Below are 14056 nucleotides of genomic sequence, written 5' to 3' on the forward strand. Positions count from 1 at the left end.
CTAAAATATACCCCTGCTACCCTTCATCGCACAGCATGCTGCACATTGCTCCGCGGGTCTCCACTACTTGTTGTAGCGCTGTACATTTCAGTCAGCCACGACGAGCGACATTTTGTGCGTGTTTCCGTTAAGTATTTTTTTTAATAATAAAAGAAATGAAAAGAAAGAATTAGCTGAAAAGACAACAGAATTTATACATTTTTAGTAATTCCCAGTTTCAGGCGGCTAAAGTGGAATAAAATATTTTTTCTCCACAAAGTGGGGGTGGGGAAGTGCTATTGCCGCTACTGCAGTACGCTGTGTCCTCTGGTATGGGCTAGAACAAAATTACTACTTTCATTGACCTGTCTCAATCTCATCTGTGGCTTTGACTATATGAAAGTGACTAAGATATGAGTAATACTAGTAATGCCATTTCTTACTCAGCCAGTTCCTGTCCGCAGTCGTTTCATTGGAAAATCCTTTAGTGCACATTCTTCGATACCATAAACCAGCACCGATAACAGATGAGTTTTGAATTGGAGGTCACACAATATGTTTTCATTTCGGAAACACACTTCTTGCTATACCGATTCTGGATTTGATTTCAACACCATGATGCCAGTCTTGCATTCCGATCGGGGAAAAGTTAGCGCGCCTGGAGCTGGGAGAGTAACATGTAATTTGGCAGGTCTACCGGTTTGCTGTTAGTAGTGTATCCGGCTTTAGAATAAGAAAAGCGGCCGATATCTCCGCATTTAATGAGGGTAAATTGTGATGACACGGCTCCTTGGTACCAGCATCCCTGGAACGGCGCGGCTTGTGAGCTGCTCTCGCGGCGATGTTGTGAGCACGTATCGAAAGTGGTGCAACGATAGGAAAACAAGGACGCATCGTCCAGCCGTGTGTAGACAGCGACTCACTGCTTGTCAGAGGCCAGCGGAGGCTGTCGCACACTGTTTAGAGTGACAGTCGGGTCGTAGTTAGAGATATCGCCAACAGGTACAACGATGATGACCAGACCAATGTATCCCAGCACACAGTTCTTCGAATACTGCTGCGCAGGGGACTGTTGAGTCGACGACCCAGTAATACACCAATGCTGACTGCACTCCACTGAAGGAAGGGCCTAATGTGGGCACAAAATCATTGCCACTGGACTGTGAATGATTGGAAAAAGGTTGCCTAGTCCAGTGATTCCAGATTCCTGGCTCGCATGCGCTCCTACTTTGATAGAACGCCATGGCACGTGGTTGCACAGTCGAGTGGAGACATTACTGGTGGTGGAGGTGTGATGATCTGAGCGGTGATTTCATGGGAAACACTGGAACATCAAAACCCTTGAAGATGTTATCAACACTTTCCCATTTTCATATCTTGTAAGGACTAAGGCAACAACACCTTGTAAATGCTAACTAAGACGACAGCTAGATATCTAGCCCTCTCCTAACCGAACTTTGCTGGGAACCTGACTGTGTCAGTTTGATATTGAATATCTAAAACGATACTCTCTCGAATCAAACATATCCGACATCCACACGAAACTGAGCGCTGTGTCTTCCTTGGATATACAGGGTCTCTCTTATAAACGCACACCGTCCAGAGGTGTTTTCACTCTCCCAGACCTATACTAGATTTAACTAAAGTTGGCGTCTGACAGGTAAGGTTGGAGGGAGGAGCACTGCACGTGCCATTTCACGATGTTGCCACATTCCAGCATTCCTTTCTACATACTCTTACCCCTCGCTTCCGGCTCACTTGTTCCCTCCTTCATTCTGACCGCTGTGATCTGTTGTAGACTACCTGGCCAGGCGGTGTCGTCCCATTTGCGATCACTCTTATACAAACAATCAGGTTCTTATCAGTGACAGTGACAGGTTTGGCAACTCCCAGCAAGACGAGCTGCCCTGAAGTTTTATCTCCATGGCAACCGCAGTCGCCCCACCCTCGTTTCCATGGCAACCACACAGCCACTCCCTTTATCCCGCCTCGGCAGGCAGTAAACGGACCTCCCTCTAAGAAATGTCAGACACCAACTCTCATTATTAGCAGTATAAGCAGCTGTACGGAAGGCGCGCGGTTTTTGTTGACTTTGCAAGGAGTGTGCACGTGTTCAACATAGCATCAATAGTCAGTTTGAATCTCGGCTATTAACATGGTGAGGCAGTTGCCATTGCAACACCGTACTTTTGTAGCTAAAAGTTATGTTAAGTTCGAGTCGGCTCGACAGGTAAGCGATGCATTTGTTCAGCAATTGCCTAGTGATGTACCACTTTCAAGAGCATAGATTCACGTAATTGTAAATAAATTTGAAACCACTGGCTCAATGTTCAATAAGGAAACATGCGCGCACACGAACAGATTTAACAGAAGAAAAGCTAGGTGACATTGGTGAGAATCTTCAACGGTCACCGAATGAATAACTCACAAAATTAGCACAAGTAGGGCGTTTCGGTTTCTTGTGCACACAAAGCTACAAAGGTATTACTCATCAAACGTACAGGTTTACACGGGCCAGTTGATTAAAATCACAGTTTAGTTGTGTACGACGTCTGGGCATGCTGTAATATTCAGTCTACTGGAAAACATCACTGTTGCCGGACTGAGTGGCTCAGACGGCTAAGGCGCTGGCCTTCTGACCCCAACTTGGCAAGTTCGATCCTGGCTCAGTCCGGTGGTATTTGAAGGTGCTCAAATACGTCAGCCTTGTGTCGGTAGATTTACTGGCACGTAAAAGAACTCCTGCGGGACTAAATTCCGGCACCTCGGCGTCTCCGAAAACCTTAAAAGAGTAGTTAGTGGGACGTAAAACAAATAACATTATTATTATTATTAACATCACTGTAGTAGCATCACTTATTCACACCAGCTTCAGCTTGTGTAAATGACTGTGGTGTTACTACAAAAGTGCTTGCCTAACAGTGAAATTGTAATCAGAATCCCTTCTTGGCATAGGAATCACATATAAGATTTTTTTTTACATTACATAAGGTCTTCATGGTGTAACACTTTCCATTTCCACTGGTGTAATTTGCCTTCTAACCTTACAGAATACACTTGTAATATCCATGTAAGAACAATGTATTTTAGTGATGGTGGTGGTGATATGTTTTGCAGTACTAAATGTTGTGTTTCAGGTCCGTGAGAAGTGGCGCCTAGCGGCTGTAATGCCAGTCGAAGAGCTCATTCCTGTCAACTACCTTGAAGGCCACACAGACTGCATGTATCTCGGGTCTTGATCACTTGCTTGTTGTTCGCTTGGAGTATATCTAATGATCCGACACATGTGCTGAATAATGTGTCCAAGAAATCTCAATGAATATCACGTAATTCTCTTCAGATAGTGGTGAGCTATGGACACTCGTACAAACCAAATTATTTTACTTTCTCGAATTATGATGTTTGAAATAATGGTAAACGTAGACCACCTTTATTTCAAAATAAATTAGGCCTACATCTCGCTAAGTGAGGGACCAAGGTGAGTAACAGATAAAATTTCTGCAACTTATTGATGAACATTTTAAAACTCTTGAAATCACATTTCTGATCGAACATTTTTCCGTCAAGAGGACTATTTAGAAGCCGGATAGCTGCCAGTTGACATACTCTTTGTAGTCTTCACGAAGAAAGTCCAAGTGACAATGTACTGTCTACATTAATATTCACCTGTATTATATCAAAATGTTTGTTATATTTTCTATTTGTGAATAAATAAAGATATTTTCAAAGAATGTCCATGTCCTCTAAAGTTTTCATTATTTTATGAACCTCTCATTTCCAAGGGAACAAATTACTGTCATGTACAGAAGATTTAGGACACAGTGAGAAGAATTTCGGACGGAACTCTTTAGCGTAAGGAACTGAAGGTTCATCATCCATTTTTCACATCTTTAATAATAATAATAATAATAATAATAATAATAATAATAATAATAATAATAATAATAATAATAATAATAATAATAATAATCTTGATCTTGAGTTCCTAACAAAGATAAAGTTTTAATTTTTGTAGGTAGATTAGTTGAATAAATAAGCCTTAAATTACATTTACTTGTACCTGACTTGGAGTATGGTGATAAAGAATGCAGAAGATCGTATGTAATTTAAGTGAACGATTTGAAACACTATTCTTTCTTTCTTTCTTTCTTTCTTTCTTTCTTTCTTTCTTTCCCATTCTTAATTCATTTAACGTCCAGGATTGGCTTTTTACTCGGACTCAGCGAGCGATCCCACCTCTACCACTTCAAGGGCACTTTTCTGGAGAGTGAGTTTTTAGGTCGGGGATACAACTGGGAAGGAGTAGCAGTACCTCACCCAGGCGGCCTCACCTGCTAGGCTGAAGATTGGAAGGGATAGGCAAGGAAGCGGCCGTGGCGTTACGTTCGGTATCTGCCTGGAGAAGTGGGAAACGATGAAAAACCACTTCGAGGATGGCCGAGGTGGGAATTGACCCTCCCCTCTTTCTCTCTCTCTCTCTCTCTCTCTCTCTCTCTCTCTCTCTCTCTCTCTCTCTCTTCTCGAGGCTGAATGGACGCCGTTCTAGTCCTCGTACCACGTTTTAAATTTCGTGGCAGAGCCGAGATCCAACCCGGGTTGATAGCTAATCACCAGAGCCCGGATTTCCATGCTTATGCATGTTTTTAAATAAGCTGGTTACAGTTCTCAAACTTTGCAAATATTCGTTTTATGGTTTAACGATTCCAAATAACCGTTCGTTTTTCCCTGCACGTTTGCATGGTTCGGCCTTTTTAGGAGAAAATTTATGCATAATGCATATTTTGTAAATTTTGGATTTAATAGCGAATAATAGGACATTTATATTGGATTATATGATTTTTCTTTTGACTTAGGCGCATAGGGCCTATATATTCTTAACTTGCATGATAATGTCTTTTATGAATATCTGTGTGCAGAATTTGGATCATTTTTGACGTTATACAGTATATCTATCACTGAGAGACGGAGAGTGTATTTCTGGCATTCTATAGGCCTATTACAACCAAAGTTAGTACATACGGCAGAGCTCCTACAATCCAGTTAACGTAGCAGTTTCTTATCTGTTGCTTGAGTAAACATTGACGTAAGCCGGAAGTCCAACACGCCGATCTCTGTAATTCCTAGGAATAAGGTGTACCAGTTATATATTGCTATAAATTTAACGTTAAATTGTGCGTTGCTCATTGACGGCTCGTTTTTTCGTCTATGTTAGACGAACAAAACAAAACATGTATCAAACTTCTGTGACACGGCGTTAATGAGAAAGCAACTAACAAACCTTGGTTTTGTACCGAACCCTCTCACGAAAAGATGAGAATTAGAGAGGGAGTGGGGAATATAAGGAGAAGGCTGGGGTAAGACCGACCCATCCTAAAGTGAGATAAACAAACATGTCCGTACATAAAGAAAATGGAGGTTCAAGATGGGAGAGGCAATGTGTAAGAAGACGACCAGATTACATTAGTAGGCGGGACAATAGATAAGAACGTGACGAATCGCTGGACGGTCCGGTTTCCACGTCCGCGATTCGTCACACAAAGAAGGGGAGGGTTGTATAATAGAGCCAGGCAAATTGCCTCCTTCGCATCATTTCCCATTTTAATTCTCAGCCACACCACCCCTTCTACCTCATTCTGTATTCTCTCTACTCTCTCTACTATCTCATTTTTTATTAAAACTGTTATCCCGCCCGGGTTTCTTCCCATTTTCCCCCTTTTTTTCTTTATCACGTTGACTACTCTATACCCATTCCATTCAATTTCTATTCCTTTCCCTAACCACGTCTCTACTAGGGCAATAATCTCATACTCCTTTACTATTTTCTCCAATTCTTTATTCCCTATCTTCCCCATCAACCCCTCAATATTCCACAACCCAGTCGCCACATCTAGTTATTTATTCCCTCCCACTCTCTGCATCTGTGCTTCTCCACTTCCACCTCTACTCCTTGTCACTCTTCCCTGTGCGTCCTCTCCAGATCCCTCCTCATCCTCTTTTCTCCCGTCTTCCTTCCCCTTCTCCATACCTGCGCCTTTTTTCTTTCCTCATAAATCTTTCAAACTTAATGATCTTTCCTTATTTAGCGTCTGTCTTTTTTCCATTTTATTTTCTGTGTTCTTTTTACTCGGAGAGGATGCAACCTTACCCTGTCTACTGTTACCTTCATTCACAATTTTCACTGCACTCCTCACCAGTTGTGGCACATTACTTGCTTCCTCCATCTCTGTGTTGTGATGACTCTTCAAGGACTCTCCATTTCCGCCCACCTGGTTGCTGGCACTGCTGTTCAGCACATCCCTACTTCCTGCACCTGATGTGATGTGGACTTCGCTCACATCCGTAATATCACTCCTTTCTACGTCACTGCCCTTCCTTGCTACTTCCACTGTTTCCAAAGACACGTTCTGCTGCTGTTGGTGTTCATCAAGTTTTTTCAGCCTTCCCAACCCCCACACTCGATTCCACCTTCCGTTTCCAAAGACCAGCTGCTGCCCTCTAATATATGCCTTAAGACCTTGTTTTCTTGCCTCTCTTATATATCTATTCAGAATTTTGTTTTTCTCTCTCGCTTCCCTGTCCATCTCCCGTTTTATCCACACCTTCTCTCCTTTTAGATTACTCGAATTTCTTATTACAATGTCAGCCATCAGTGTCGATAATAATTTCACTCTAATTGGTCTCTTTCCTTTCACTCGCCCCACACGCTGCACATCGCCAATATCAACTTCACTGAAGTTGATCTTCATCCTGTTCTGGATCACTTCTACCACTTTGTACACTAGTTCAACTTTAGACTCTCTCTTCTCTTCTTGGACCCCATATATGAAGATATGTTTTCTTACGCTTTCTTGTATACTCTTCTCGACTACTCTCTTCGTTTCTCTTAGGTCCCACTCCAGACTTCTTACCTTCTGCTTCAATAGGTCTAATTCATCTTTATTACACCCTTCCTCTTTCAATATCTTTTTTACATCTTCCTTAACACTCAATTTTAGGTCCATAAATTCCTTGGATAACTCTCGGAACATTTCTTTTATTTGCTCCGTCTGACAAGCCTCTCTTATCATCTCTCTAATCGCCTCGTACTCTTCCCATCCAATGGAACCTACTGGACCTGGGCCGGGATTAATCTCTACTCCTCCTATTATCAGCAACACCATCACCACCGCCACCACCAGTAACATAGCCACCATCCTCCTTTTTTCACCCTTTAACTCCATCCTTGTTTCCATACTACGTCCCTTTTTACAGTTCCATCTGCCGATCGCTATCCTATATTGTGTCAACGTGATACCCATTGCTCCGCGCTCCACTCAGCACATCCGCTCGGCTCACTGTCTCACAGACGACTGAGAAGGGGAGGGAAACACATTGTCATAGAGGTTTAGGTGGGGACGATATCTGACCCGCGGGTGTGGCTGAGAGCGGTATGACGGCAGGAAGGCGTTCCCTCATCACCAAGGATACCGCGATCAGCCAGGTGTGTCTTTTCTTTTTGTTAGGTAGTTGTAGAGAGTAGAAATTTAAGTTTTAGTGAAGCGAGGTGCAGTTGATGGTCTGGAGATCCGCCTCAGCAGCATCTTCAAATTAGTTTAAGTGTGTTTTTGTGTTTTTTTATTTTTTGTCTTTTTTCTCTCTGCTTTGTTTTGTTGAAAGATAGAATAGATTTTGTTGGTTTATGTAGCCTAGTGGGTGCCCTAACATGTGGACAGGTCATCCGCCCTGTTAGGAGCATCGTAGTACATTTAGTAAGTGTGTTTTTGTGTTTTTTCTTTTCTTTGTTTGCTTTGTTTTGTTAAAAAATAGAATAGATTTTGTTTGTGTATGTAGCCTAGTGGGTGCCCTAACATGTGGACAGGACAACCGCCCTTGTTAGGAGCATCGTAGTAGATTTAGTGAGGTAGTTAGATAGTTTTAGGAGAGTTATAATATATATTATATATTATTCGGGAGATAGTAGGTTCGAACCCCACTGTCGGCAGCCCTGAAAATGGTTTTCCGTGGTTTCCCATTTTCACACCAGGCAAATGCTGGGGCTGTACCTTAATTAAGGCCACGGTCGCTTCCTTCCCACTCCGAGACCTTTCCTGTCCCATCGTCGCCGTAAGACCTATCTGTGTCGGTGCGACGTAAAACAACTAGCAAAAAAAAAATAGATATTATATGTTTGTATGTTTGTATGTTTGCCTTTGTTGTCTTTATTGCCTGTAAACCGAAGGTGTAAACTAGGGTGGGCAATAAAGAAATGTTTAATACTTAATTTAATACCGAACCCTCTCCTGTAATTTCCTACCTGGAACTTGCACTCGTCACACGTCTTTATTATCGCAGCAGGCAATCTTTAGAAGTTATTGAAGACATCATCATCTGAAATCATCGCACGGAGAAGTAGCTGCGGCAGCTAGAGATAAGCTGAGCAAAATGATCCGTTCTAATCCTGACTTTGAATTCGTCAAGCTCATAAATGACGTATTGTGGTGAAAATGCAAAGACCTCAGTTTGTCCCAAATATTTTCATTTAAGTACACACGTTTCACTTTTCGTGACTTAGAAAGGTCATTTTCTTTGTTTAAGAATGTGCTGACGGACAAACGGGTGAGCTTAAACCAAGACAGTTTGAAGAAACTATGGTAGTTGTTGTACAATGTTTCGAAAGGAACTGAATTTTGATAGTGCATATTTTCCCGTTTTCTGTGCATGTTCTGCCATATGATAGTGCATGAATGCGTGTATATTTTGAGATTTGATAGTGTATTGAAATCCGGGGTAAATTATGGTGATGCACAATAAAGAACTCTCGTTATAAGTTTAAATTGATTTCTTGACTATCTAGAAGCGCGGAATCTCCTTAAAACCAATAATTTGATTAAATTCACTCAGCTTGTTCACTGAAGTAAGATTTATGGATAAACTCAATAACGTGATAACACTCTATTTAAGGACAAAATCTAGAACGTGGATTAGTAGATAAGCTCCACGCTTTACTAGTCTTATTCCCAGATCTGGCACGAATTAGGTATCGAATTGAGGGATCAGATTAGAATCTACATATTACCATCTTAGATACGGTTATCTTTGGATTCTTCCTATAACACCTCAAGAAAGGCAGTACAGCACCTAACTTACAAACCACGGCCATGTGTTCTCAACCTTAGCACTTCTCAACTCCTCTTCTTACTGGCTCCTTTCCCAATGTATTGACGTTGGCACATGGTAATGATTTGGTCCAGTTTTACCACTGGCTGCCCTTTCTGACGCTAACCCTTTGTGAAGATACATATTCAATAATGCGTATTTCTATAATTGTTATCAGGGTGGTATGTGTTGTATGTATATGAAGAGAAATGTACTCAGACGAACACAAACATCTAGTCCCCGCGCATAGGAATTAACTATAGACAATTAAATCCAGGAGCCGACTGGGAATCGAACCCGGGAATCTCTGAACTGAAGGCCAGTTGATCACCATTCGGCAAAGGCGCTGGTAGTCCCTCTTAAAGACAAATTCAATGTAGCCTGGGTTGTTCCGGCTCTGGTCTGGTGATTAGTACTGCTTGTGATTAGTACCATCACGTGGGGAACACCATGGGTCGCTTTTACTTGCGCGTAGTACCACTATGTTGGGTATCAAATAGGTTTGTGATTAGTAGCACAACATGAGCGACACCATGGGATGAGGGAACCCATGGTTCTGGCTTGCCTATGATTAGTACCCACTATATGAGGAACACACGGGATAGTGCGAGTCCCTGTGGTTAGTACCCTTATGTGATGAACACCATAGGTTTGCGTTGCCGGTAAATGGTGCCGCAATGTGCGAAACAGCTTAGGTCTGTAATACATGTGCAAATCATTACCTGTGAGTAGTACCATAATGTGTAAAATACCGCGAGTCTACGCTAATCTTGATTAGTACCGCAACATGACAAATACCATGGTTCTACTTTCCTAGCGATAAGTAACATTGTGAGGGGCCGCTGACTTGGATTTTGGACCCCTTTCGACTACAAGTATCATCGATTCAGTATTGTGCCATAGAAGCAGTCCCTTGGTCAGTAATACTATTGTGAGGCACTGTGGGTCGGTTCCACTGATAGTTTTAAATGCATATCCATCCACCCATTCATTCCTCGTGAACTGTGATCAGTGGATGTTTATGGGCTTTTAATTTGTCATTTCATTTCGTACCATTAGGGGTCGATGACCTAGATGTTAGGCCCTTTAAACAACAAGCATCATCATCAGAATATTAATGAAAGTGTTAATAGCCTAGCAACCTGTTAAGTACAGGATGTATTGCGGGTTAAGGTAAGCCTTCGCCTGAAATAAAATTATTGGAGTGATCATCGAATGATTTTATTTTATGATTACTCAATGTTGGCTGATCTTAGATATCTATCAAAGTCGCAAGATTCACGGACAGGTAATTGCAGAGAGAATAAAAGAAATATGAAGCAAATTGGTCCAGTGGAATGGACTGGCAGATTTGCCTACGCTGTTTTAGTAAACACTTTTAATATATAGATAATAATCATAATAATAATAATAATGATAATTTCATGTGGCTATTTGTACCCTGGTAGGGCAGACCCTTCGACAAAGGTGGATGGTTATTATGTTACAGTTTTATAGTAATAAGAATACAGTAATAATAATAATTCTATTTGCTCCCTTTTCCTGTGTCGCCCTTCCGCCTTTCCGGAATCCTCTGAAATGTCCAAGAAATGCAAATATCGTGGCGAACTGTGGTTCTCCGGCCGCAGCAAGCATTATCAATTATTCATGGGGCAGTGAAAGAAGGCTGAGGCTAGCCTCACTTTTATCCCGCCAGCACACAGCATGAATGATATATACTTTTTCGCATGTATATTTACCAATGTTGTCTGACACCTAGACTGAATGATCAGCGTTCAGACCTTGGGCCCAGAGGGTCGCTGTTCCGATCCCTGACATTAAATTCTATGACGCGGCTACTGTGACTTTCTGTTTGTCCCTACACAGTCCTTAATATTCACACAACACAGTACGCTACCAACCATCAAAGAAACACCTAACAGTGAATACATAGATTTGACGTCAGAAAGGGCATATATCCGTAAAACAGATCCAAGACTATATATGAGTGAAACAGTTCACACCCGTGACCCTATCGGGGTGTGAGAAAAAGACTAACAAGAGGAAAATATGCATACGAACGCAAATACATACATAGCAAGCGAGGCTATAGTTTCGACTGACCTCACGTTTTATGTGGAGTCGGAATCCCTACAACCTGACTATTAATTTCAAAAGCTCTACATTTATCGCCCCGGATTCGTAAGTTATATTATAACCGAGGCAGCATACCTCTACACGCACGCACGCACACACACACACACACACACACACACACGTGCGTTTTTATTATAGGTGGGGTAGGGTATGACTTCCGAGAATCAGTATCACTGCCTTGTCGAAAAGCGTTAGGTCAGAAATCCTCGGTAGTGGGACGTAACAAACAAAAATAATAATAATAATAATAATAATAATAATATTATTATTAATCGTTTCCGCAATACTCTATTTCCAACTAGTTGTGTGGCCTCATTTAGTTCCACACCTTTTATCATCGTTCGCATTGATCTCTCTCTTTTTTTTTTCAATTTGCTTTATGTCACACCGACACAGATAGGTCTTATGGCGACGATGGGACAGGAAAGGCCTAGAAGTGGGAAGGAAGCGGACGTGGCCTTTGCCTTGTGTGAAAATGGGTGAGCACGAAAAACCATTTTCAGGGCTGCCGTCAGTGAGGTTCGAACCTACTATCTCCCGAATACTGGATACTGGTCGTACTTAAGCGACTGCAGACATCGAGCTCGGGCTCTTATTTTCTATGCCTGAGTCAGCTTTTTTCCAAGGTAACCTATCTTCCTCAATTCGTCTCACATGGCCCCGTCACCGAAGCTGGTTTGTGCGTACAGCTTCATCCATCGAGTTTATTCCTTCATTCTCCGTTGTTCTCACAGACATGTAAAAGATGGAACATGCACCAAAGCCGGCAGTATCGTTTCTCAAGTTATTGAAACCGACTCTACCGGTTAATCTCTGACAGATCCCTTAATAATAATAATAATAATAATAATAATAATAATAATAATAATAATAATAATAATTGTACCGGGTGGTACACCTCTACGCCGCACGTTTAAATCTTCCGCCTTAAAGTACTCCTCTACAGGATAAACAGTGAACTTAAAACTGGACCTACTTAAACCTTTCCCCTGAAGATGTTACTGTGAATTTCGACTTGTTTTGTTTACTATTTATCAAGAAGTTTGGAAATTCTCTCATGAGATGTCACTGCCGAAATACTATGATCATGCACCCTGGTGCGAAGTGAAGGAACTTTATTTGAAGAAGTTTTGTATTCATAAGTGTGTTCTTTACTAAATTTCGTTCATTCAGTTGTGGGTTGGCAATACTTATCTTTCCTTCCGCCAGTTTTGAATTTAGCCAATCGAGAATTTCTGTAATTAATCTTCAGCCAATCACAGGTTTCTTCTTAGATTTGGTGTGTAACTTTAAGCGACCCAATAAAATTAAGGGGGTGTGGCTGTTTTATTCATGAAAGGTCTCGAACTTTCCCCGAGGGTATAAAAACTGCTGATTTTCACATCTCCTGGCCACTTGATTAACATCTAACCTAGTGTATGGACGTGTAGCAGGAAGCGGGAGGCGCCTCTTTTTCAGCCAGCAGCTCTTCTGTAAGGTAATGGCCCTTTTAACATCTTTAACCCGCGGGAAAGGTCCGAAACTTTTACAATGTAACCTAATTTCTTAATATGTAATTTTTCTGCCGGCTTATGTAAAAACTCAATTAAATTTGTAACTGGAATTCTGGGATAGAGAGTGATTCACCCTCTCGAGCTCCCCTTCATTTTGGTTTGAGGTGACTACGTTTTGGTAACTGAATTTTTCTCTTCCGTAATGTTTAAATTTCTTCCTTATAAGAGTCACCTCCATAGTTTGGGAATAGCCACTCTTGCATCGGCCTAGTGCCTTTTAGGTTTTAAAATGTATATTTAGGTGTGCAAGTACACGCCTCCATTCTTTTTGGTATTCCGGGCCATTTACTTAACCTGTTCTTTTTCTACTAAGGCCCAGCAGATTGGGTACTAGATATCCCCGTGTCGTTGTTGTAAGTTGTGCCTTGATGGAAATTAATTGTAAAGTCTGATATTGCCCTGAATAGGCTTGAAAAACTGAGAGCGCGTCTGCTCTTTTCGGGTGTTGTAAGAATGCCTCTGGGAGGCTTGAGGTTAAAAGTTGGGAGCAAGTGCTCCATGTGGTAGGGGTTTTCTGCCCCTTTGAACAAATTGTGCTTTTGTAAAACTAGGGGCGTGTAGCCCGAGAGTGTTAAAGTTCTGGAATCTTGGATCTTTCAAGTCTTGTTTCCAAATTGTTATTTCAGAAAGCGAAATGTTGTTAAGGTTTTGTCGTTGCTTGATTGTTAACATTCAAAAATATAACCTTCATTTGAAATTTGAAATTAACTTTGATTCTGTAGTTAGACCCATTCATCCCGGCACCTTCTTTCACCTCTGCTGATCCACCAACCCCGGAACAATTATTATTATTATTATTATTATTTTGATTCGTTGTGCCCAGCTGTGGAGCGCGTTTGAACTTATTTTGCACAATGTTTCTTCTTCTTTTCTTCCCAATATCTCTTCATTTTTTCACTGTGTTCCTTTCTGCGTGTTTCTGTCCAGCCTGTATTTTTTCTTGTTGGTTTCTCTGCAAATTTATGTTTGTTTACTAAGCTTCTATTATTATTATTATTATTATTATTATTATTATTATTATTATTATTATTATTTACGTACTTATGTACTGACTTCATATGGTATAAATCGTGGTCGTATAATTTATTATTTGTGTGTTATATGATCTGTCCTGTGTAAAAATATATGCGAGGTAATGTCACGATACATCTGCCGTATGTATATCAATAAGAGTTTATTTAATGTAAGAACACGTAATTAATAGTATATAATTAATTATTACCTGTAATTATGATGTGTAAATCCAATGTAAT

General features: G+C 41.1%; 1 protein-coding gene across 1 annotated transcript in view; it reads left to right on the forward strand.

Moving 5' to 3' along the window:
- Positions 1–3344, forward strand: part of LOC136879196 (dipeptidase 1) — a 252683-nt gene extending 249339 nt beyond the window's left edge. Inside the window, exon 9 of the mRNA XM_067152989.2 lies at positions 3117–3344. Within this exon, the coding sequence (XP_067009090.2) occupies positions 3117–3218 (102 nt within the window). The 3' untranslated portion in view covers positions 3219–3344. The remainder of the gene's footprint in view (positions 1–3116) is intronic.
- The last annotated feature ends 10712 nt before the right edge of the window (positions 3345–14056 follow it).

This window comes from Anabrus simplex, chromosome 8 (assembly GCF_040414725.1).
Source record: "Anabrus simplex isolate iqAnaSimp1 chromosome 8, ASM4041472v1, whole genome shotgun sequence".
In the NCBI taxonomy this organism is placed as follows: Eukaryota; Metazoa; Arthropoda; class Insecta; order Orthoptera; family Tettigoniidae; genus Anabrus; species Anabrus simplex.